The following is a 25,385-nucleotide window of genomic DNA, read 5'->3' as shown; positions in this document are numbered from 1 at the left end:
GTGGAAAGAATTTACTTGCATTGATTTAGCAACTTCCAAATGAGTCCCAAAGAAAATGTCAAGGTGTGTACTGAACGTGACAGATCATTTAATAGGAACTACTTTGCTAAGAGACCAATGTGTTGTTTACTTACTAAAACCGTGCAACGGGTGAAAAGCTTGGTCCCATTTTTTAAAAAAGAATTAAGCGTGTACATCAATAAAATGTGTTTTGTGAACATCGGTCACATATTATTCCCCTTTTTAACAAGTCCATCGTCTCTTTTAACCGTTATAGCTGTAAAAGACTGAACATGTTTTTCTACCTTCTCACACTGAGTTGTAGCCCTTAATGTTCATGGTTGAATTATTTGACTCAAATACACTCGACTCCAATGACTTTGAGAACTTTTTTTTTTATTATTAAAGGTGGAGATGGTTCCGTTCCCAAAGGATAAAACATTTTATTGGTCATGTTTTTAAACATTAAAAAAAAAAAAAAGTCATGACATATTCCACCAACCTGACAAAGACTGTACATTTGTACATAGAAAGTAGAAAAACTGGCCTAACTACAGCAGGAGGAGAAAAGCAGCTTTTTGCATATCTAAATGAAAATGGGGCGTTTCAGTTGGCTTCTGTTAGGAACACTGAACGTTACATGAACGTGTTTCAAAACGCATTGTGAGAGTGTAAAATAGAAGGAAACAAAACAATTAGAGCAAAATAAAAGAAGTGTACTCAAGAGCACGACAGGAATAAAGTCCGTCCGATCTCGAAGTCAAACTGTTGTTCAGAATCAATGGGATAAAGCCAACATGCAGTAAGTGATTAACTAAGAAATTAAAGATTTAAATGGCAGAGCTAATTACAGACGCACAAGACCTGGAAGCTAATCTTGACCAGTGGAGTTTCACTTACAGGGGAAAGAGTCGAACTTCAACGAGGAACCCTTCTCACACATAAATACTCACTTCATTCACAAACTCCCATTCGCCGCTGCTCACGTGACGAATCTATCGTCCTTTTACTGAGGGGTTTTTTTTTCGTATGTGATCTGTGGACTCTCTGCTGACACTGGTGGATAATGACGTTGTGGCTTCACTATGATAAAAGCTGTTCGTACAGTAGATTAATCTGGCGTTCATACAGGACGCAAATCAGCCCCGGATTATTAAAAATAACTTTCCTGCAGGCGTACGTTGTTTTGCATCACAGATTAATTTTTCTCATCCATGCCTTTATTTTACTGTGTTTTGGTTGCTTGTTAGCAGGCTTATTAAAAACCAACAGACCCAATTAGCATGAAACATGTTGGCGGGCTGCAGCTTTGGCCGAGCAATAACACTCGACATTTTGGACAGGATCCGACTCAGGCTCTCATTGAACACGTGATGAGACAAATATTTTTAGACGAAGTGGCTGCGCTTGCAGATTTGCATATCCAGATGACTGGGAGTGGTAATTGTGGAACCGCAATTATCATTCAGTTGCAACAATTTGTTCTCGTGCAAAAAATAAAACGTGACTGAAGTTGTGGGAAGATGTTCTGAGCGTCTGCCTTTAATGTCGGTGTGAAAAGACAGTGCTTGTAATTCACGATAAATACACCTCAAGCTCATCACACGCAGCAACAAATACCTTCTTTTCTTTGGCACCATCTGGTGGCGAGATCGAAAAAGACACTGTGACAGAAACTTTGTCGTTAATTGTTTTACAAACAGAAACAGAGTAACTGGAGAGATGTCATCATGGCAGAAAAATCTACACAGTTTGGTTTGAAGTCAGAAATAGTGCATAGTAACGGTTTCTTGCTGTGTGGAATAAAGGATGAGATGAAAAGTGGAGCGGGCGAAAGTGAAGAGTTTACACTTACATACCTTCAGCTGCATCAACATCTGGACTTGACTATTTGTGAGTTTACAGTGAAATCTGTCTAAGCTGTCGGACTGGAACACAGCCGATCTACGGGTTAATCATCGCTGAAACTTTGTGCATCTTCAAGTCTTTTTGTTGTTGTTGTGTGTGTGTGTGTGTGTGTGTGTGTGTGTGTGTGTGTGTGTGTGTGTGTGTGTTGTATCTTTAATAGTGCCGCCCCTCCTTCGCTCACAGGGTGTTAGGAGAAGGGAGTATAAATACGAGCCGGGAGCATGCAGATCGCAGCGCTGATGCCGAGCAGGAAAGCTGCAGGTGTGGACTTACAGCAGGAACTCACAGCTGTTAACAAACAAACAAACAAACAAACATGAAGCATACAGAATCCACTGATGGCACATTTGATGTTTGTAGCTTTAATCTTCAGTTTACTGCAGACTTGTTTTGTCAAAGCGGATAATTCAGTCGGGCTCCAGAAGAGGTCGCTCTCTCGCCCTTTAAAGTGCCTTAAAGCTTTTAACTTCCCAATAAGTTTATTTATTCTTCACATTTTGTTCGGGACAATAAATAATTTGATTTCACAACAAATGTGTGAAACTGAGGCAACAACTTTTGAAGCATCCTTTGAAGCATCTCTTACTTGTTGTAAACCGGTGATTAAAAGTGTGGCCTTTCTGTTTCTGCTGAAGGATACGAGATTAACAAAGGATTTTTTTTTTTTTTTTAAATTGATATCCACGTAAAAAATAGAGAGTTTAGTTCGCTATCTAAGTGTTCAGAAGCACAGGGGATCGGTTTCTGTTTCAAATATCCATCTCTTGTTCCTTATTAATCAACACATGGCACAGAGTTCAGGGGTCTTTCTTCAAGGGGCCGAGACATCAGGGGCGGATGGTTTCGTCATAGCTGGAACCAAAAGCTGCCATTTATAAACGACAGAGCGAGCTGTCTAAATTGTATGAGCATGTTGTTACCAACTGGCTTATAGAATCTAAACAGTGCGGGACGTTACTTGTTCATTAAAAACAAGAAATAGCAGCGTATTGGGTGCCTGTAGGACTTTTATTTTTTGTCGCTGGGGCATAAAAACATTTATTGACGTGGTTTAATTTTGACTAAAAATCGTACCAAAGTTTACGTTTTAATCTTGTGTTAATCATGGCGTTCATGAGGATGCAGAATATCGTTACACTTGGATGCAACACATTAAGCAACTTTGGAGCAGAGTCAGCTGGCTGTCATTTCCTGTGTGTGTGTGTGTGTGTGTGTGTGTGTGTGTGTGTGTGTGTGTGTTGCTCTCACCCCTGCAGCTCTTCCCGTCTCGTTGCAGCATCCCAGTAACACAGCTGCAGATGGGTCCAGACATCTTACTGGAGCAGATCTGCTCGCAGCCTCCGTTGTCCTCCTCACACCAGTCGGACTCTGAGAGGAAATCACAGGCGAGTCAGGAATATGCAGCTTTGTCAACGTACTTCTCCAGAGCTCATCCGAAGCTGCCTCTTCCCCTCTCGACCTCCTGACTGACCTCTCCTTCTGATCGGCCCCACACTCAGTATGTGCTGTTTATGGTCACCGTCCTCCGAGTACATCCTCCTCTTGTGTGGGCAGTTCTGGATGCACGGTGCAAAATAACCACACATTAGCTAACACAGCAGATGTCCTTCGTCTGCCTTTTCAAAGGAAGATGAACTTCTTCTCACCACTTTGCAGGCGTTCTTTTCTGAGTCACACAGCGAAACGTCGCAGTGGAGGTGGACCTCGTCGTAATCTCCGATGAATTTAAAGACGGTGACGTGGAAGCGGCAGGTGAGTGACACGCCGTTCTCTGCCATGCCGATGGTGTTGTCCTTAATGTTTGGACACCTGGAGAGAGAGAGAGAGAGAGAGAGAGCGAATCAAGGAGTGAACAACGGGAGCTCCACATACACACACACACAAAGTCAAACATGCACGCACACACACACATCCCGACGCTCCCCCGCTGGTTTGGCTTTACCGCCTGCTCCACCCACTACGCCTCCGCAACATTCAGATTGGACTCCATGTTTTGCATGTTGTAGTTATGTGTTGTTATTTTTAGTGTTTAATTTTGATGTCTATGCTTTATCAAAAGACTTCCAGGAAATATCAGCGATTTGTTGAAAAAGGAGTTTTTTTACATTTTGAACAGAATATTGCGTCGTGTGTTTGTATGACATCCTACCCTCTCTCTATGATGATGTAGCGCAGTCGGTCGCTGCTGTAGCGAGACGGCGTGGCCCAGCACATGTTCACTATCAGGATGAGCTGGTTTTCATCTGCGCCCTCCACAAACACGCCCACGAACAGGATGTCCCGCGTGCTGAGCACCACCTCCCCCTCCCTGTACGGGTTCCGGTACGAGTTGTTCTTATAGAGCGCCATCTTGGTGATGAAGTTTCCCTCCTGGGTGGGCAAGGTGAGGTTTATCACGCTGCAAGAGAAATGGAGACGGGTCGTTAAATCTCTTCCGTGGCATGTTGTCCACGTGTTGTTTCCGTGTGCCTTCGTGTTCTCTCTCTGACCTGAGCATGGGCTTCAGGACCGTCTCCAGAGAAATCTTCAGGTCCAGTTCGTACGCGCAGGAGAACTCCACGTTGATGGTCTTGTCTCTTGTGATGACGTTCCCGGTGTTGTTCACGCTCTCGATCCACACGGTGTTCTTGTACATGATGTGTGTGCTGTTCGACTGTCAGAGAGATGAAGGGACTTATCGTCAACTAAGAAAACAGACCGCGAGCTGTTCTTACAACCGCTAAAGAGTACGGGAAAGATTTGGGAAATGTGCACCGCAGAAAGGAAATATACATAGTGCATCTAATTTCTAGTAAAAATAACAAGCAACATGCACCTGAAAAGTCCCGATAAAGTTATTCATTTAAGGTGTCACAAGTGAAAAGTAAGATCTAATATGCTTGTCATGAGAAAAACAAGCAAGCAAAAATTTAATTTGAAGAATTGTTACAAGTAAACGTCTTTGTTTCTGGTTACCTGTACGTAGATTTATTTCACAGCCAGTCAAATGGTGACATCCGTTATGATACACGATCACAAAACAGCACAGAGAAAAAGGCGACTATTAATTCGACGCTATTAGCAGCTGCCGCTCCCTCTTCCTGGTGCAGACTGACCTGCACGATGGAGCCGCAGTGTCCCTTCGTGTTGTTGATGTGGAAGGAGATGAAGTCCTCTCCCTCGATGCCGGGGCAGTGCTCGTCGTTGATCCTGACGTCCTCTCGCTCGAAGCCCAGCTGGAAGAGCTTACACTTGGAGATGGAGACCTCCATCTTCGCGTGCTTACAGGTCACCTCCGCCTGGAGTATGTCGTCATCGCCTGAAAGACACAGCGACAGACGTTTTTCCAACCAAGATTTTGATTCATTGGAGGGGTTTGATGCTCTTATTGAATACATTTCAGCGTGCACCTGGAAGCATGGAGCCTGAATAAAACTGTAAACTCGTTTCAGTCAGAGTTCTGCGATGATTTAAAACACAGCTCACCGTTGCTGGTGGGTAACTCGGGACAGCCACACAGGTCACCTCCGTTCTCCAGCTCACAGGTGAAGTTCGTGCAGATCTCTCCTGCACAGGGGTCGTAGATCCATTCTGCTAAAGACAGGTCCACACACAATGTTAGCTGTCTCACACACACACACACACACACACACACACACACACAATGCTAGCTTACGCAAACAGGTATGATCAGCATGCCGACTGAAGCAGCCAAGCAAAAGCTGAAGTGAGATATTTAATCTCTTCTAATTGTCGGAGCTGATTTTAATGTGGTATAATTATGTATTCTTGAGTTTGTTTGGACACTAGATGGTGATATTAGGTCGTTGGGGTTAATTGATCAGGAGGTGTTTATAGGTCACTGGTTGACAGGAAGTCCATGGCATAAATTTTGGAAACACACGGTTTTATATCGTACACAAACACGTAATCATACTTGTCAACGATCACTTCGTTTAATCTCAGCAACAGCAGCTAACGATCTGGATTCATGAACTGTTCATATCATCATCATGGGAATTTCTCTTTCTGCTTCTCAATAAACGGCAAAAAAAGTTATTCCCTTTTTGGACTTTTGTTTACTTTTGGAAATGTGTCCCGACCCGATCTATGCAAGTGACCAAAAGTTGGACATAAACATTGGCAAAGAAGTTTCTCTCATTGCTTTACGATGGCGTCTTAGTTTTGCATTTTTGTATTTCTATAAAGGGGCCCTAAATAAAATATCCTTGTATAGGGGGATATAATAAAAGTCTTTATTCTTCTACTGGTGCCTCTTGGTGCTCTTACAGCAGTTCTCCTGGGTGATCCACTTGGTGGTGAGGGTCCCGAGGGAGCGGCATGCCTCTGCGTAGGCCGCCAGCGAGCCACAGACCTGGGCTTTGTGGTGATTGTAGCAGCCGTCCAGGTAGCAGGACTGGTAGAAGGGTCGCGGATCCAGCAGGCCGTGACACGGCTGGAAGAAACCCTTCAGCTGTGTGAGCTTCTGACAGGCGTCTTCCCCTTGCAGCGCCGCCACCGCCGTGTTATCACAGGACTGGGCCAGAGCCACGTACTGGGTTTCATCACAACTAACGGAGAAAGATCAAGTTTAATTTTTACATTTAATAGATGTGCCAGAGCTGCTTTGGTTTTCAACCTCCCCCCAAGTACAATACTGCAATGCTCCATTAAATCATTTAAATTGACACATTAGGGGAAATAATGAGAGATGTGTATCCAGCTGATGAGACTGAAAAGTGACAGCCATCGGTAATGGGTGAATTAGAGTATCATATTCCACCATATCAGTCGGCCTTACCCACCTGTTCTGCATACCGTTGGTCTTCCAGCTCTGGGCGAGCTCCAGGGCGCTCACTGCCGGCTTGCCTCTGGAGGTGATGTAGTCGTCACTGGGGTCTCCGTTGTAGTTCCCACAGAGGCCGCACACCTTGTCCTGAAGCCGCTGACCCATGGTGATGCTCAGGGTGTTAAAGTGGTTGTATCGCACCTGGATGTCCTGGGGCGTGTCGATGACGATAAAACCCTCAGATGTGGACAGACGCGTCATCAGCCCAGTTACAAACGGTACTGATACTGGTGTACCATTAACCTGTGGAGACATTTTACATGTTTAGATTCAAGGTTTCAAGATTAAGGAAAAGGTTAATAAGCAAGTTACATCAAATCAGTAAAAACAGAATTCAGTAAAAGTTAACACACAATGGAAACGACAAGATGTCCCAACTCTCTCCTCACAACATTTCCTGTCTCTCTTTTCAGCTGTCCTATCGAGTGAAGGCAAAAAGCCCCCCCGCCCCCCCCCCTAAAAAAGGCATCTAAGCGTCCCGGCAGAACAGCATGTCCATTCAGCTGCCTGATAGTGGAGAAAGAAGTTTATGTTCCTGTGATGGTATTACGCTGTTGTTAGAGTTTGGCCTGCTTTTAGGACATACAGTTATTTTCAGTGTGGGCGGTTGAACTAATGTTTGGGTGCACTGGTAGATATGAGCTGTGAAGACTGTTGAGAAAGTGAGAGTGTCTTCTCTCCTTGGCAGATAAAAAAAAAAAACAGTACTATAAACTGTTGTGATTTACAGCGTTATACAGCTCTGAGACCAGCGGACTTCTAAAAGTTGAAATCAAGTCAACTGTGCTTATCAGTGTATGATATTTGGTTGTGACATGTGCCAGTGTTTAAAATTGGAAAACAACGACTTTAATGTTGTCATCAGTTCTGTTGTTGAAGGCAGGAGGTTTCAAACATGAATCGAAGTCCAGGTTTCTGTGAGTTTCACCATCACTGTTCCAAGTTGAAGAGTGATATATGATGATGGAAACACTTGATAGAACTTCCACGTTGTTGTTTTTATCCTGGCTGAGATTTAAAAACCAAACATATGTCCCTATGACCACAAGCAGCAAAATGTAGATTTGGGTGTCATCTGCATATAAAGACATTTTGTTAAGGGCAACCTGAGTGCTACTATTTAACAGAAAGTTAGGAAGCAGCCCACAGCAAAGACTGGATCTCTTTCTAATTGCTCTGTGTTCTCGTGAAAATGACCTTACTTGAATGCATTAACACTGATCGGCAGTTCAGAGAAATATGCCCCCTCAGATAAAGCCAATAAAGACTCAATGAGAGAGCCAAAGCTAAAGGCGATCAGACGATCATTAACTACCTCTGTGAGTTCACTGAGAGGAATAAAATGGCCTCAAGTCTGAAATAGAGGAGCTCCACCAGGCTATTAGAGGTAATTGGTCATTTGGACCACAAGAACTCATCCAAGTATCCCGGTGAGAGGAGGGAATTTTAAACCTGATCCTGTTTGTTGAGTTTCTTGAAGAAAGGAATCTTTGACTAAAAAACAGAACAAAGCCAGAGGGAAGTACATCAAACAAATAAACGATATACTAAATAAATTCAAATAAAGATAAAGAGTGCTGATACAAAGTATTAGGGTCCCATTCAGAGGGTGGAAAAAAATCGGAGATTCTGGGATAAAGTCCGAAATTTACAAATAAAGTCGAAAGAGAAGAAAGTCGTAAAATTTGCGAGAATAAAGTCGTCAATTGAAATAGATTTTTTATTTTTTATTTCATACTGTAAAATACACTCTCTGCCCTTGTAAATTTACAGCTTTAATCTTGTAAATGAACGACTTCAATCTTAACATTTTAGAGGAACAAAAGTTTACCGCAGAGTCGCACCACTGCTGAATAACAGCAAGGTCTTCAGCTGCTTAATGTTCCTCTCTGATGATTAGCTTTGTTGCTACTGCTATGTTTGCTGTTTCTGCTGTTTGGTTCTACTCAGGAGGGGAATCTATAAAAACTTTAAGCTGTCTTTGTTTTGGCTAAATTACACTGTAAGGACATATAGAGCCTGACACTGAGGGCAATAAAATGAAAGACACCAAAGGGCTCTCCAAAGCAAAAAGGAGCCTCAGTATTAAGTCATCATTTCTTGCTGTTGAGTTGAAGAACATCTTTCATCACATAGAGTAGATACCGGCCTTGTAGGCTTCAAACATTAATCTGACAAACCAACACAGATTTAACCCTCCTCTCACCTTGACAGTGCTGCCAGAGATGAGTATGTTCTCCTCATTGATGTAAAGGTAGACGTGTGAGATGGTGGTGAGGTTTGGTGTGCTCCATTTGTCAAAGTTGGCGATCAGCTGGAAGGAGAGGTCCGGCAGCTTGTGACAGTTGGTGGACAGGACGAAGGAGCAGGAGGCCGGGAGTCGCAGCGACGCCCCGTCAAAGGTCCTGAAAACTCCCCCGCCCGAAGCAACGCAGTGCTGGGACCGCCGCGCGAAGCAGCCCCTGACTCCATACCGCAGAGTGCACTCCTCCTCAGCTTTGCAGCGGCGAGGGTCACACTGGACCAGGTTCCGCCCGATGCACTGGCAGCGTTTGGTGCAGTCGCCGTTCCAAAACAGCTGCTTGGGCTGAAACAAGGTGGGCCTCTGTTAAAACTCTAATCAGGATTAGACGATCGATGCACATTTATGGATGCTTTATAAATTACATTTTGGATTTGGTTTTCTATATAATTTCTATACTTCCCAGGTAATATAATAAATGGAACTAAATGAGCCAGACACGTTTATAAATACAATAAATATATCTGGGAATAATTTTAAAGCTTAAAAACTCTGCACCAGATTTGTTCTGGTTTTGTTTAAGCCTGCTTGTTTCAGTCATCGATGTTGTATTCACTGTCATTGGTACATTATGTGTTGTTGACGGGCCAGTAGGAACTAGTTAAAAAGCCAGGCTGCATAGTTCAGTTTATTCCACGGAGTGCTGGATGTGAGACTGACCTCGTAGTACTTGCCATCAGTGTAGCAGCCACAGTTCTGTGGCAGGATGCAGCTCTTGCCGTTGAGCACGTAGCCCAGGTCACACTGGCAGCCCTCCACACAGTCCTGGCTGCAGTCCCTCTGACCGCGGGCGGGGGCGCATTGTGGCGGGCAAACTGATACGCAACTGGAGTAGTGGCTGTTTGGCGGGCAGCTCTGGACTGGAAGAAGGCAGGTTGGCAAAGCAATTTGATTATTAAAGGTCGTTCTGACTGACATTTTTTCCTGAATAAATGTGTGTCAGGCGTAAATACTTGTGGTTGGAGTGGAGTTGTTTGTCCACACAAAATACACGCTCGACATGCTCAAAGAATCAATATTAAATCTATGTTATACTTGTGTTAAATCCAGGGCTAGTTAGCCTAGCTAAACATAGAGATTTACACCTGTGGACACTGACTTCCCCAAAGCTTGAAACACATTAAATACCATCTGTTTAATCAAAGTTAAACATTCGCCTGTTGGGTGTTATGTGACTTTTCCCTGCTAGACATTAGCTCTGCACTTTTGACTGGATCTACTTACTATTCAATAAATAGACCCTAAAACGTAGGTGATGGTTTTTTCTCTCGATTAATTGGAGCAACAAGGATTTTCTTCCAGCTGCAGTGATGTTGCTGATATAAGAAGGAAACCTTAAAGGGGCCAACTGGAGGTAAACATCTAAATAACACATATATTAAAACATCAACAGAAAGCTGAAATTTTCTGCAAGAGTAGAAAAACACCTAAGAAAAGGTGATTTTGTAATAAAAGAGGCAAGATTTTAATCGCTCTTCACTCCATGGATGTAAATGGCGAGGTGAGCTCAGACGTGCACTCACCACACGGCGTGTCACTCCTCCAGCCGGTGACAGGCACTCCTTGGGTCTGACATGTGCTGGCGTATATCTGCAGCCAGTTGCAGATTGTATCCTGAGCGCCCTGGTCTACACAGGTGTCTTGCAGGCAGCTCTGATAAAAGAACGCCGGCGCCACCTTGCTGTGGCAACGTGCAAACACACCAGCTCGATCCACAATCAGCCCACACAGCCTCACCGCCTCCGGCTCTACGAACACATACAGTCCATCTCCGATGTGGAACCGCATGCCAGTGTTCACCTCATTCTCCCCGTTGTCCTCGTCGAAGTTGCCGTTGGCGTCGGCCACCATTAGAGGGGCGTCGTTTAAATCGCTTTTGTCTCCCAGGCCGCAGCGTGGGCAGGAGTCTCCACAGCCCACCTGGCAGAAGGTGTCCCGCTCAGCCCAGATCATGCCCCAGTCCGTGGTGGTTAAAGTGGGCGGGGACAAGGACAGGCCTTGGCACATACCGCAGCAGGCGTTAAAGAGGTCACGGGGCAAAGTCAACAGGAGCAGAGTGTTCCAGTCAAAGGCCACCTTTAGGCCAAAATCTGTCTCCAGGATGAGCTGCATGCCCAGGGTGAAGACGTTGATCTTTCCTGGACCCAGCTTCAGAGGAAGATACAAACGCTCCTTATTTACCTGAGTGAAGAGAAAATCATTAAATGTGTTTTTCAGATTCAACGCTATTCACTGCCTCACACACACACATTCCTACAGAGGCAGTTTTAGCACCAGGTCATGGTTTTTAATCAAACTGACTTGTGTGTTTCCACAGTATGAGGGGAAACCCAGGTGATTAATGGATAACACTAAGACTCAGTGAAAGAGCTTCCAGGAGTTTCTCATATAATCTAATTGTAAAAGAGCGAACGAGACAAAAACAGAGGGAATGAAAATGTGTGTGAGGTGGGTTATGTGTCACTTCTGTTCCTCCTCAGATCTTTTAGTTGGTTTGTGAACCCGGTCCAAATGTCGCTCAGGGTCGGGGTTTTGTCTGAGCCAAATCCAGCCCGATAAAAGATGCCCATTGAAATTAGATCCACCTTAAGCCAATCAAAGAGGAATTCACCCTCAGCCTGGTTATTCTATCGGCTTGATTAGAAATAGTATGTCCTCGCACATACAACTATGACCTTCTTGGGACGTGCGTAAAAGTGGAGGAGAGATGTACACATTGTTATTATGAGCAAGCAGAACAGGAGCAGATTACCAGGATCTAAACCGAGTAGTCTGCTCCCCTTAAGACGTCTAAGCTAGGTGGAGACTGAGCAACATTTATAAACGAGAGTCATTAAACGCCCTTAAGTTTATAGCAAGAAGAAACTTACTCATTTTCATCTGGACAATGTAGTTAGCGTTCTCTATCAATGACCTCTGCTGCCTGTTGCCTGATCTGATTGGTGGTTTTATATCTGTGCAAGTCGGATCACATTGGTTGGAGAACATAAACCATGTTCGTTGTCTAATGGATTCAGTTAAATATAATAGGTTGGTGCATTTTATCGTGGACTGATATTTCAAGCTTTAAGGTGAAAGGGACATCGTGTTCCCACAGATGACGGATAAGGAGAACGAGGACAGTCCAAATGAGCTGGATTAAAATTGTAAATGTGTGTCATGAACTTAAGGTAAGGTTCTTCTGCTGTCGGTTTAAAGCTTAAGTTAGCACACAGTTATTTAAGATTAATCTGACATGCCAAAAGGTATTCCACTGAGGTAATGTGATACTCCTCTACTGATACGGATGCCTTTTGTGCTAACTAGTATTTAGGTTGTAACACTTTTTTGAAAGTGGTATTTTTATATGCATTTTGTTGTTTTCATCATAACAGAGAATTGATTGCATTTCCCATTAAACTTGCCTTCAAATTCATTGTTTTTTTTCTCCTCTAAATTAATTTATGTTGCATTAAAAGCATTAACACATAGTTCTTAGGTTAAATGAATTTACAATCATGCATCTTGATGATTTTTTTTATATATAATGCTCCTCACCGTGACAGTGTTCTTGTAGCTTCGAGACACTTCGATCTCAAACTCGTATACCTCCAGTACAAAACCCCTCACCCAAATTGCCTGCCCCGTGTCCCTCTCCTCATTTCGAGCTGCCAGTTTAAATTGAGGAAAGCTTCCACTGACGTTCGTGGAGTCCCTGTTTTCTCTCCCACAGTTGGTCGTTGCCAACCTAAGAGTACAAGAGCTCTGAAGCTCAAATGGCACTCCAGCAAACGGCAGGAAATGCCCATAACCAGCTGCCACACACAGGGCCTCGGTGCGCGGCTGGCAGAAATACAGGCCGTCGTTCTCATGACAGTACTCCTCAGAGTGACAGGGTGCGAGCTGACAGTATACGCTATTGTCAGAGCCGTTACAGTAGCAGCGCTCCTGGCATTCCCAGTCCGTCCAGAAAGTCTGATTAGTGGCCAACTGGCGCCCGTGGCTGATACAGCCACAATCACTGCGTGCCACACACTGACCGTCGCGTAGTGCAAACCCTTCCTCACACTGACAGCCCTCCTGACATGGCAGAGGACACGGCTCTTCAGGTTCATCCAAGTTGGCGCAGGTCAGAGGGCAGGCGCTGGTGCACTCGTCAAAGTGACTGTTCTCTGGACATGGAAGAGCTGAGAGAGGAAAATCAGGTGAGACACAGAAAGAAGGAAGAAACAACTACAGCCACATTTACATATTAAGAACACGCCACCAAAAATGTTTTAACGAATCCAGCAACACTTCGGCTGGTGCAGTGTTTCAGGGAAGAACACCAGTTAATCATTTGTACACCGTACTATTTAATTTGTCAAACTAATGTGTGACCAATAACCTCATTATCTTCTCAACAGCATTTTAATAATTTCTGGAATAGAACCGTTATTATTATTTGTATTCGATCCACTTTTCTTTCTCGACAAGTCAAAATGGCTCCTGTGATAAAGGTCATTGGAGGAGAACATTGCAATAGGAGTGATCTGATGTTAATCCTTTCAAAATTGCCAGATAAAAAATCTGATTAAATGAAGTTGGGTTGCTTCAAAGAGGAACAATTTAATAACTAAAGCTGTAGAAGAGGGGGAACACTTTTAGTTTTTTTAGGATAATTCTTAAGTGTACATGGAAGTTGTTATCAAATCTAAAAAATAATATGTGGATGTTGTGTTGTATACAAAATCTGTCACTGTAAGTCACAATATAATATGGTATAAATTAAAGGCATATCTTATTTTTCACTAGTTTAGCTAGTTAAGCGTCTTTATTCTGTTCAGGAAACAGATATATAAAATATTTACATCACTGGGTTTAATGCCCAAAAAACAAATATCAGCCTGTTCCTCTTTGGTACAGATATCTACTCACGGCAGTTAGCAGCACTCCTCCAGGAGGCGAGACCCACTTGAGCATCCTGACAAGCGCTAGCATAAGCCTGCAGTGAAGAACACAGGGCTGAACGATTCCCTTGCTTCACGCACATGTTGTACAAGCAGTTCCTGAAGAACGGTGATGGGTTGACTACGGCATGACACGCCAGAAATGAACTATTCCCAGGGTCATTAATGTTCCCACACATCCAAGGACTCTGATAGAGACGCAAGTCTGTGCACATTCGATACAGGTCGTCACAGTCACCGTTACAGGTAAGGTCATCAGCAATGGCCCGCCAGCCATCAGTAAACTGCTCAGTAGACTCCGCCAGGCGTCCATTTGGAAGGCGAAGGTCATCAGTGGAATTGCTATTGAAGACGCCACATAGACCACAAGTAACATTGTAGAAGATGGTGGAGAGGGAGATGTTTACAAATCCTTGACGTGTGTAGTGGACGCGAAGCAGACCATGGGACTCCACCACTGTAGCATTGCCTGGCGCTCTGTATATCATCATTGTCTCCATTGGATGAACATATGGGAGCGCAACTAGTTCTCCATTTACCTGGAACACAAAAAAGTTGTCACAATGACTGGTATCCAGCGCCTTATAAATACAATAAAAAGTAAAAGAAATACTCACCTTTACTGTATCAAAATCCAACCCTCCCATCTGCGCTTCCATGTTAGCAACTGTTACTACAACAGGCCTTTTCCAAGCAGGTCCTTTGTTCACTAATCGCCTGCCTATCTTGACCTCCACCATTGAACCATTGGCTGGTACTGCAGCACACAGTTTCAACAGGTAGTATGAGCTGTCATCTGGGAACAGCAGGAAGGTGCCATCAAATGAGGATGTTACAGAGTTTTGAGTGATTGAGCACACTCCCTCCCGTCGAGGGTAGCAACCAAGCAAGCCAACCTCTGCTACACACACCTCACCGTCCTTACAAGACTCATTGAAACAGGTGACTTCTCCAGCGGGCCCGCAGGTGCAGCGGAGGGTACATTCACCTTCCTCCCCACTGGGGCCTGCCCAAAAAGTGTTATTAAGGGGGTAATAGAGGCCGTTATGCTCACAGCCACAGTCTTCACGCTGTACACAACGGCTGCCGCTTAGAACGTAGCCTGGGTCACACTGGCATCCCTCAGTGCAAGGGTGAGCACAATACAAGGGGGCAGTGAGGTCTGAACACGAGGCTGGGCAGGCACTTGTGCACACTTGATAATTGCTGGACTCTGGGCATGACAAAGCTAGGAGACAATAAGAGAAACAAATTACAAAAGATTGCACAGAACGTAAACATGAAGCTTACGTTTAAATGCATTCAACTGAATCTCACCACAGAAAGTGCGAGATCTCCAGGGTCGGATTGTGACACCAATGGCTTGGCAGGCCAAAGCGTAAGCCTGAATTGCTTGGCAGAGTGTTGTGATATTATCCCTGTTGTTGCACATGTCGAATACACAGCTGTACACAAAGGCTGTCGGGTCCACCACAGCTCTGCAGTCCCTAAAAGGTCCGTCAGTTTTGTTGATGAGCCCACAGTAATCTGAGCGGAAGTAGAAAGCTTCTGTAATAGGGTCACACATGGTGCAGTTCTGAACACAACCATCTGTACACCTCCAGTCTGTGTCTTCTGCCCTCCAGCTGCCTCCTAATTCCACAACACTTTCTGCTAAGGAGCCATCGGGAAGAACAGGGTCATCAGCCGGGTCATCGTTGTAGTTACCACAAAGGCCACAGGTATTGTTGAAGTAAGAGCTGGGTAGGGAGATGGATGCATAGTGTTGGCCGTCATAGGATACCAATAGTCCAAAGTCAGTTTCTAATGAAACTGCAAGCCCGGACTGGTAGACCCTAATAGCGCCAAGTTGGAGCTTTACTGGTAAGGTCTTCATTAAGCCATCCACCTAGACAGAAGAACAGAATATCAGAAAAAGAGAAATGTAAAATGGTAAGAAACCAAGTCAAATACAATTTAGAATTGTATTCATTTTTACCAACTCATTAATCATAAGCATTTCAGGTCGTGCTTCACACACACAAAACTCCCAAAATGAGCCAGAAAAACAACAAGGATTGTCTCCTGTTTTTAGGTCCATGCATGAACAAGCAGCTCAGGACAATTTAAGGGACTGGCTGGGGATCAAAGAGTAATTCCAGTTATTTAACAACTTGCTCTACCTCACAGTCATAGAAGCACCTTTTCAAAGGCTAGAAGTAAAGGGCTGTATGGAGCCAATTCATCTCAAATCAAAACTTGTGTATTGTGCTTCTATCCAACCAAGAAGCACCTAGAAGGCAAGCCTTTTGGTAAGTCCAGAAATAATGAAGTCTACAGATTCTCACCTGGACTCTTCCAAAACTTCCTTTGGGTAATGTGACTCGATGACCATACACGTCCACTGTGACGTCTCTCAGCCAAGAAACCGAGGGGATACCACGGTTCTCATTTTTGGCTTCCACACTGAAGAAGGGCAGCCCCGCCATCTCCCAACAGGGTCGAGCCAACAGGTAGGAGCAGGTACCCTGGAAGTGATAGAGGAAGCCATCGAAGGTGTGGTAATGAGGGTCTCCAAACACCACACAGGTACTGGTGCGGGTCGGCTGGCAGTAAAATGCCCCATCTTGCTGCTCGCAGATCTCCAGCTGCCCGCAAGGAGCCTCTTGGCACTGAACCACGTTGTCAATGTCAAGACAGCGACACTTCTGAGAACACTGGTCAGACAACCAGAAGATCTCTCCTCGTCTGTAGAAACGCCCTGGATAGGATGAAGCAAAGATACAATAAGTAAAACCCTACAAGCCCTATTATGTTACTGACTTCTCCCAGTCAACTAAACGTGATGCAACTGGTTATAATTATTGACAATAGAACTTGCCATTGAAGCTGCAGCCATTGGCAGGATCTATCAGTTCAGTGTCTACACGGAAGAACCAACGTCCAGGGGTATTTACATTGGTTGTCTGTTCAATGTTCACTACATCATTTGACCGTGACCCTGGCAGGTTGAAGAAGTGACCAATGTCTCCTCCGTTAAAACCTGACTGAAAAGGGGAAAGGTGTGAGGGGAATGAGCTGGAAAGTTTGTTGTTATCGTCTCAATGGAAAGTACGTGTTTTCTCCCCCCTGATACAAAATGATCAGATGGGAGAATACCTGAGCCGTAGTACCACCCAGTCCTGTTAAAGGATCTCCACCACTGGCTGTTCCTGTGCTCCATGAGATTTCTCCATAGTTAAACATGCTGAAGGACGCCACGCCATCCGAGATTAGAACAGTTTGGAACGTGTTCACCTTTGAATAAAAGAAGAAGAATGCAACAGTTATTCTTATCATTAAAGCAAAGTCTGAAGGAGCCAAAGGTTGGATTTTAACCTGGGCTGCCCGCTTGGAGGACCTCCACCCACTGTGCCACCAGGGCCCCGATGTGTGGCTTAGTTCTACATTAGTCATACATTAAGTCATGATTATTTGGGCATTAATTAAGTGTTTGAGGAAGAAGACAGGGCCACATATGTGCTCAAAACATTTTAATTGATCCCAACATTACAAGCTGGCGTCTTCCCCAGAAAGATTAATTAAGCTTCAACACGTGCTTATTAGTAAAACAGCACTGTTTTGTAAAGTATTACCAATATCTTAAAACATTCACAAATGTTTTTTAGATTTAAGTAAACATAAAGCCTGGTGTAATGTTTAATAGCACCAACGTACCAACACATGTTGGTATGATCTTGGTCTTGATGAGCAGTGATGAATAGGCATTGCCAATTTTATCCAACAATTAATAAGACTGAACTGATCTAAATTCTAAGATGAATAAGACTGTTTCATTATTAACAATGTGGTTTCCTAACGGAAATGTTGACCTGTTTGTGGGATATTTTTTGCAGGTTATTACCGGGGTTGTCTGGCTTCCCCCGTAGAAGGTGACTTGGTGCCATGTTGAAATAAAGACCCAGGTGGCCGTGAAGCCGGGGATGCTTTTAAAGTACTTCCGCACATCTTGCGTTGCTCTCTCCAGTATTTCTGGTTCGGTGGACTCTCTGTAGTAAACATCTCCTCGAATACCGTTGTGCACATCTGCCCAAAGTGGAGCAATGAACGATCTGCTGTCACTCAGGGGAAATGCCTCAGGAGTGAACTGGCTTACTTGCACGTTGAAGGAGATCACACCGTTGTTGTTGACCTGTGAATGGATCAGACATTGTTTCCCATTCAAACACTTAATTTAAAGAATGACCTTACTGTGCACTGATCAGCGTTTGATAGGTTTGATCAATGCTTACATAGATGGAACGGTACGGGATATTGAAGAAGATGAAGGAAATGAGCAAAGTAATTTCAGGAGAACTTCCATCATCCATCTTTGGGGTCTCCTGATCTCTAGTGCCAGGTCCATATGGATACAGGATATCCTGTGTGCTAGCTAAAGGAGAATTTCAGAATTAGAGTATACAATTTTGAGAAAAGAAAAAGGACTTGTTGTGGAGGATGACTTGGACATGATTCATTGAAATCTTCGAATCCCATACCTCGTGTCTGTACAATGATGCTGAAGAGGTGGAGCAGAATGACTGGACAGCCTGGCCTGACCATTCTAAAAAATCAGAGACAGAAGAGGAGGGGAGAGATCCCATCAACAGGGTGAGTCATTCCCTCATTATGTTACCACTCACTTTAGTATTGAGCAACTTTGGTTGAGCAAATGTTACTTTATCTATCTTGCATTTAAAGCGTAAGTTAGAGAAAATAAGGCAAGCATGAGTCATAGGGCAACTTCTCATAAACAAGGCTGTTAGACAAATGTAGAGTGGAGGGAACACCATCAAACCAACGTCACGTTACTTCTTTAAGATCAGGCTCCCAGGTCTCCCCTGAGGAGCCCTGAAAAGGCCCTATTATGCATGCCAGAACAATGTTACAGGATCACATTAGCCTTACAGTCCCAGGTGAGTCAGCAACAGTGGAGTACGGGCCTCTCTGTACCTGGGTTCCCTGCAGCTGTCAGAACTGGCCCGCTGTGCTCCAGCGTCTCCATGTCTCAAGCCGCAAGGCTGCTTAGGACCTCATTACCACTTCTTTTTGGGAGCAATCCATGCCTTGTTGGCTGTAGGGAGAGGACGGTAAACACTGGGGCACTAATGGCTTTAAGTGAGTAGGTTTCAATTGCCAAGGTCCTTCCAATGGCCCTTTGGGGCTGTTCAGTGCCTGGCTTGGCAAGCTTCCCATTGGCAAAGTAGAGTGTTCAGCCAAGTTAATTTAACAATCACTATATTGCATTTTAACTTTATTAAGAATATAGAACTATATTAAAATATAAATATTTGTACATTCAAAGATTTTTACCATTTAAACACCACTTTTACTCATGTGACCAAACTGCTGCTTACACCTTGCATTAACCTCTGTTCTGGCTCTGACAACTCAGACCACATATGGCGGTGGTCTGGAACGCAATTTCACGTATGCTTCTAAACAGCCTCAATGACCCTTTGAGGCTGCAAAAGCGGAGATTTTCCTCTTTACCGTCTTGTCCATAATTGTGTTATTTTGAACTTGTGATACTCTCTAAAGTTAGCACGCATCAACAAAATCTATGGTTGATCTGCTTTGGTGGACAATCTTCACATGGGCAAACGAGCTATGCCATTGAAATGTATAAATCACCAAAAGATACGCTACATGATACTGTTTCAAGATATTTATAGTTTACAAAATAAAGGCAAGGATCTGCCTAGTTGCATGATTCAAATATTTATTGGACTTGTCACTTTTGGCGTGTAGTTTGTTAGCATGGAGACGGTTTTTCTTTCATGTAGTGTTGGGGATTTCTGACACTTTACCATGTGGAAAGCATGAGGTCCGCTGAATTTCTCCATAAACGTTTACTTTTACTGATATTTTTAAATTGACCATCATGCATTTCACAAAAACTAGCATTGGTGATAGTAGACATAAGCTAAACTTACAGCTGATACAACGTTTGAAGCATTGAGATTGAAGTTGTAACGCTGAGCTTTCAAATATTTAGTCTATGAAGTCATTCGAGCTTGAATATTAAAAAATGTCTCCATATGTCGTGGCTATTTGTCTGGAGAAAAAATAAATAAAACTAAACTTGATATGTAATCAAAAGAAGTACATTGTTCATCCAAAAGAAGAAATAAAAACCATGGCCGCTGCTGCTTCTTTAGCGCTGGTATTAAAAACCATAGGCCCACCCAGGTGCATGCTGGTCCTCTACCTGCCTTCTTACCTGTAAAACCTAAGGTGCCCAAAGTGTTACCTAAATACCAAACAAAATAAAAAGTAATAAATTTACTAAAAAAAATAACTTGCAAAAGAATACAATGCTATTATTATTATGTGTAATTTAAATACCAAACCACATTTTAATAACAAATAAAAAGCTCCCATTCCACCAAATAACTGAATACTCGTTCTGGTGTCTCAGAAAGGCGGTAAGCTGGTGTGCTGGTCAAACTGGCACTTAACAGAAGGTTAGGTCAACGTCAAGGTGTAATTGTGCAGTTCACATTGTGTCACGGGGCTCTTTTGTAGCTTGAGCTAGATTTACAAAATATAAGTTTAGAAAACTATAGAAAGTGTTTGATTTGGGATTATTCTCACACTCAACAGGTGTGTAGTGATTGAGACGTGTCCAAACTTCCTCCATTTATTTTAGAATTTAAAAGCTGGACTTCTCTCTGCAAACTAACCCATGTGCAGTCACATAGTTTTTTTTTTTTTTTTTTTTTTTTTACTTGTTTCTGTCCTGAATGTCATGTTGATGTGTAACTGCTGACACATGAGGAATGTGAAGTCAATTAGATATGTCTCTCAAATTTCTCCAATGTGTGAATTCTATTCAGCCTGATGCTAAATTGTGCTCAGGTGTGCCAAGATTAGCGAGCACTGCTGAGAGAGGTCTGCTCTGATATCATCAGAATGCCATCAAACATTGTCATCACAAAGATTAACACAATTGCTCGTTTGACTCTTGCAGCTCACCATCTTATCAGACTGGTGTACATTTGTCCTTTTAGCAGGACAATTAAGATAACCCCTCTCCTTTATTTCCTACGTAAAGAATCAATGAGACATTTATAGGAGCACATTTCTAAGGTCAACCCCCAAAAAGTCCACTAACATCAGTTTAGTTAATTCTCTGAAACACATGGATTCAATTTCAAATATGAGGTTGAGTTCAATCAAATATGAGATGTCAATTCATAATCACACAGTGGCAACATTATTTGTATTTAGATATGACCTAAAGTGTGTATTTTATTGTGTTAATACTGGTGTCCAGTGTAGTTCACAGTTATATTCCATTAGCAAATGTTGAAATATTACCACTTATTCAGAAAAAAATACAATTAGCCTTTTCATAAATGTGATTCTTTCACTCTCCAGGTTTCTAATGAACTCTGTACTTGATGTGATTTGTTTGAGGTGCTGAAAGCTGGCATCCTTTTGTAATGAGGGATCATATAGGACGTGTAATTTGCTTGTCTTAAAGGAGGTCTGTGACCACCCCTTCAAATGATGCTAAAAGTGTAAACACCTTCATCAGAAGTTAGACCACGACACAAAACTGACATTTCCAAAAACTGTGGATATTTCATGAAAAGGTGATTAAAAAAAACAAGCTCTAAATTACTATCTCAGAAGCAAAAGTTTGTACCATCAAAAAGCGACAATAAAACCTCATAAATAAGAAATCCACATATGAACTGAACGAGGAAACAATGCACCCACCTGCTTTCAGAAGATGGACATCTAGCACCTCAACGGTCTAACCTGGCAACCTCCACACAGTCGTATCCCATCCAGCCGAGGACCATCCACAGAGTGGTGGTGATGATGAAGGGACTTGAATGACACAGATAAACTGACAGTAGCTGAAGTGTTCAACAGAGAGAAGAGAGTACACAAGAGCTGGATGTCCAAACAGATGAGTAGCTCTTGTCCAGTTTAAGCTCCACAGGATAACCAGCAAAAGCAACAACAGTCCGAAGGTTTGTGTTTGGTGTTTAAATGAAGTCCTTGGCAGAAAAAAGTGAAAAGAACCAATTGAAGTTGTGGAAGTATCTTTGCCTAAAGCAGCAGGTGCAAACTTTACCTGGGATAGTGTTCAACTTAATCTGAGATCAGTGTTTGGGGAGAGGGGGAAAGTGGGGGGGGGAGAGGGCAGTTGAGGGGAGGTACAGCATAGGAATCTGAGGGAGAGGGGAGTGGAAACACAGCAATATGTTAGAAGGCAGGGGAGGTCAAAGATCTGGAAATGGTGGCGTAAAGAGAAAAGACAATAATTACATCTGGATGTGTTTTTTAATGCAAGGGGAAAGGAATGTTCTGCACAAAGAGACTTTCATACAGGATGACAGTCATGTCTTTGGGGCAGGATCTGTCACTGACACCTGCAATGTGCCAATGATAGAAAAGGTATTTCAGGGAAAACTTGAACGGACACTGTGGCCTTTTTTCCCCTTTTGGAACACTGACTTTTGAGTAGCTGAACATTTTGAGTTTCTGCACGTGGAAACACAAAAAGCAACATTTTTGAAACTTTCACCCTTACTTTTTCCAACCGATGTGCGACTGGTGCACAGCCAGTTGTGTGATCTCTGTTATTGACTGCTAGCATGTTCTTTTTTCATGCATTTCCTAGATGCAGCTGGATACGCCCAATTAGGGTTGATTGTGGCGTTGGTATGAATTCGGACCAAATCAGTAATTATTAGTGTCTGACTTTGTGTTTCCATATTCCTGTTTTATCTTTCCTCCTGAGAGTCGCACACTCCGTCTGACAGGGAAAATTACATGCTATATACATACGCAACAGTTCAGGGAGATTTAAGGGGCAGGATGTCCTAAAGATTTTTTAAAATCTGTGTGAACATGTAAAAAACAACTTTGGTAAGTGCTGTGATTTTAAGGAAATTGGCAGTACCATTTCTTGCCCAAACAACATAGTTGGTTGGCATTTGGCCCCTCTCAAGATTAGGTCCTAATTGTGGTAAATTCCTTATCAGGGTTCACTCAGTGCAGTTAAGGCTCAGGGCACCTGGGCACACAAACTCACCAAAGTAGCACAGATTTTCTCTGGGGCATTTATTAACAAAAAGGAGAAACACACACACAGTCTGAAACCGTGCTTTTCAAACTCTGTCCTAGGTAGAGTTACAGAATTAACATCAGTCACTTTGGATACTCTGTGTACCTTCTTTTTTAATTAGGAACAGCCTCATTTACAAGGTTATACAAGACACTTCATTTCCATAGATGCTGAAGAGATAGGGGGGAGAAATCTCAGGTGGATCCACACTGATAGGGTCTGGGAAGGAGAGGGCAGTCAGTTGGGTCTTTGTTGCAGCAGGACAGTGGAAGTAACTGGAGAGGCAGGGAGCAAGATGTGTGAAAGGCACCAGGACTGAGGGCAGGCCCCGTGCTCCCATTAAGCAGCACCAAGGCTCTCTGTGGAGGCGTCTTTTATACCTCCCACGTCTTGTTGTGTAAATGGACGCATACTCTTAACTAACCTGTGAAAGAGATTGTCACAAAGACTGACAAAGGGAATCAATAGTTACAAGATGACCTACTGGGCCAGGGATGCTTCTTTATCTGAGGTTTATGTTTGGGAAATGTATCGGATGGAAATGCTGATGGGCTGATACACCTTCATTCTTGCACCAACACTCTTGCTTTCCTATTCACCGAGGTGTTCAACTTACAGAGTGCACCAATGGTTATCTGCATGTCACCAGTGAATTGATAATGTGCATTGTAACTGGTTGAGGTTTGTAGTACGAGGAACATCGTTCACAGGAGTTTCATTTGTCTTTCGTTGAATGCAGGAGAACCGTGGATGTAGAGATTAAAAAGAGAGAAATGCAACCTGCCGTAACACAATTTCTGAACTTACTGATAGAAACTTTACATGGATTTAGCATAATATACCTCTATAAATATCTGCAAGTAATCCCACTATGTGGTGTTTCTCAACTACAACTCCAATCGTGCTCCAAGTTGCTCGTTGGATGTAAACAATGATAACCCACAGTAATGGAAAGCTTGGTTGACAAAGGGACACAAATGAAACCCAGAAAGTTGGCGATGAGTTCCAGAGTTCTCATCTAAGTTTTAGTTACAGTCATATATAGGATTGGATTCGGGAAGAGTACAGGCAGACTAAACCTAGTATGCATCCGTCAGATTGCCTCTTGCAATGTCAAAGTGTCTTCAATACCCCATAGAGCGGTGAAATCAGGAGTCATCTCTGCAAATTCCCAGTAAACCCAGCTATTGGTCAGTTCAGCTGATGGATAAAAGAGGGCACCGTTTGAACTTCTCTTTGGAGCTGTTATGTATACATGACATGCAAACAGCTAGCAAGAAGAGAACTCAATGTCACATGGGACGCTGAAACATTGAGACATCTGTCTGTTCATCATCAAGAAACTTCATTCAACATTGATCAACACACGTCAATTAATCAGCAGTACTAATAGAAGAACCTCCATAAAGAGTTGGTCATAGGTCCTTGATCTCTGAAGCAGCAGCAGCAGCACAGGCAGTCATGGCATTTATTTATAGGTCAAGAAAGGGTGGCAATTCTGCTTGAAAAAAGCACATTCCTTCATAGTTAGAAAGTTGAGTGGATGACAGGATCAATGTGGCTGGAAGTGCCAAAGGGCAGCCCAGTTGTTTTCAAAAGTTTTCGAAGCCAGCAACCATGAACCTTTCTGTCCATCACCATCCATAAATGAAACACTTGATCGTTCTAATTATCGGCAAGAGACAGAATTTGCGTGACAGTTTTCAATGCAGAAGGAGGCTATTGTGTGGGAACAGGGTCAAAGTATCCACCATCACAAGTTCTGGGGAATCCATCAAGCCTGACTTTCACAAAGAAGGTCCTGGACCAGATACCCACTGAGCTCTGTTGGGCCGTCACCTAATCTGTGGAGTAGGCCACTCTAATTCAACCTTATGCCCAGCGGTTGGCTCTGCCCTGCCCTCATATCCTTCCTTTTCATTCACAACAGTGAACCCTCCTTCCAGTAACCTAAACCTTCTTACCCAAATGACTCTTTCACCTCGACACACAATAGACCCTGTTCAGCCCTCCTGCCCCCAATCCCACTTCATAAAGCAATGGGGCAGATCAAGGGCAGATCAGAATACCAACAGCTCAGACAGGTCTTGTTTACACAACAAGGCGCTAGGTGCAATGGATACAATGCAATCATCTACCAACCAAAGTCTGACCTTGCCTCTGAGAGACCTGCGACAGTTTGTTTAAGGCCATGTTTAAAATCTCACATTGTGAAGAGAAAAAAAAGAGTCTATATATATTCATTTTGAGGAAGACTTGGTCTGCATGACCAGAAACTTGATGAGACACTAATGTGGGATCATTTGCTGCTAA

At 43.3% G+C, this 25,385-nt stretch overlaps 1 protein-coding gene across 4 annotated transcripts; it reads right to left on the bottom strand.

The window, feature by feature from the left end:
* Nucleotides 1-423: 423 nt before the first annotated feature.
* tecta (tectorin alpha) lies at nucleotides 424-22,168 on the bottom strand. 4 transcript variants are annotated; one of them, XM_079356697.1, is made up of 25 exons: nucleotides 22,077-22,168; nucleotides 21,713-21,855; nucleotides 18,484-18,548; nucleotides 18,238-18,377; nucleotides 17,850-18,137; nucleotides 17,105-17,242; nucleotides 16,827-16,992; nucleotides 16,294-16,706; nucleotides 15,284-15,854; nucleotides 14,584-15,194; nucleotides 13,935-14,505; nucleotides 12,576-13,204; nucleotides 10,562-11,219; nucleotides 9,699-9,898; nucleotides 8,943-9,323; nucleotides 6,693-6,979; nucleotides 6,178-6,458; nucleotides 5,374-5,481; nucleotides 5,004-5,206; nucleotides 4,398-4,561; nucleotides 4,058-4,306; nucleotides 3,555-3,717; nucleotides 3,380-3,464; nucleotides 3,157-3,276; nucleotides 424-2,196 (listed from the first exon to the last, which is right to left on the bottom strand). In XM_079356697.1, exons 3-25 carry the CDS (start codon nucleotides 18,545-18,547, stop codon nucleotides 2,096-2,098), a joined length of 6,591 nt encoding a protein of 2,196 aa, XP_079212823.1. In that variant the 5' UTR covers nucleotide 18,548; nucleotides 21,713-21,855; nucleotides 22,077-22,168; the 3' UTR covers nucleotides 424-2,095. The 4 variants fall into 4 exon arrangements, with proteins under 4 accessions (XP_079212823.1, XP_079212822.1, XP_079212824.1 ...); XM_079356696.1 differs by having other exon boundaries at nucleotides 21,713-22,168; XM_079356698.1 differs by lacking the exons at nucleotides 17,850-18,137; nucleotides 18,238-18,377; nucleotides 18,484-18,548; nucleotides 21,713-21,855; nucleotides 22,077-22,168 and having other exon boundaries at nucleotides 16,827-16,988; nucleotides 17,105-17,237.
* Between the last annotated feature and the right edge of the window lie 3,217 nt (nucleotides 22,169-25,385).

This window comes from Symphodus melops (assembly GCF_947650265.1).
Source record: "Symphodus melops genome assembly, chromosome: 11".
In the NCBI taxonomy this organism is placed as follows: Eukaryota; Metazoa; Chordata; class Actinopteri; order Labriformes; family Labridae; genus Symphodus; species Symphodus melops.
Note: the sequence above shows the minus strand (reverse complement) of the source record. Positions and strands in the feature narration are given on the sequence as shown.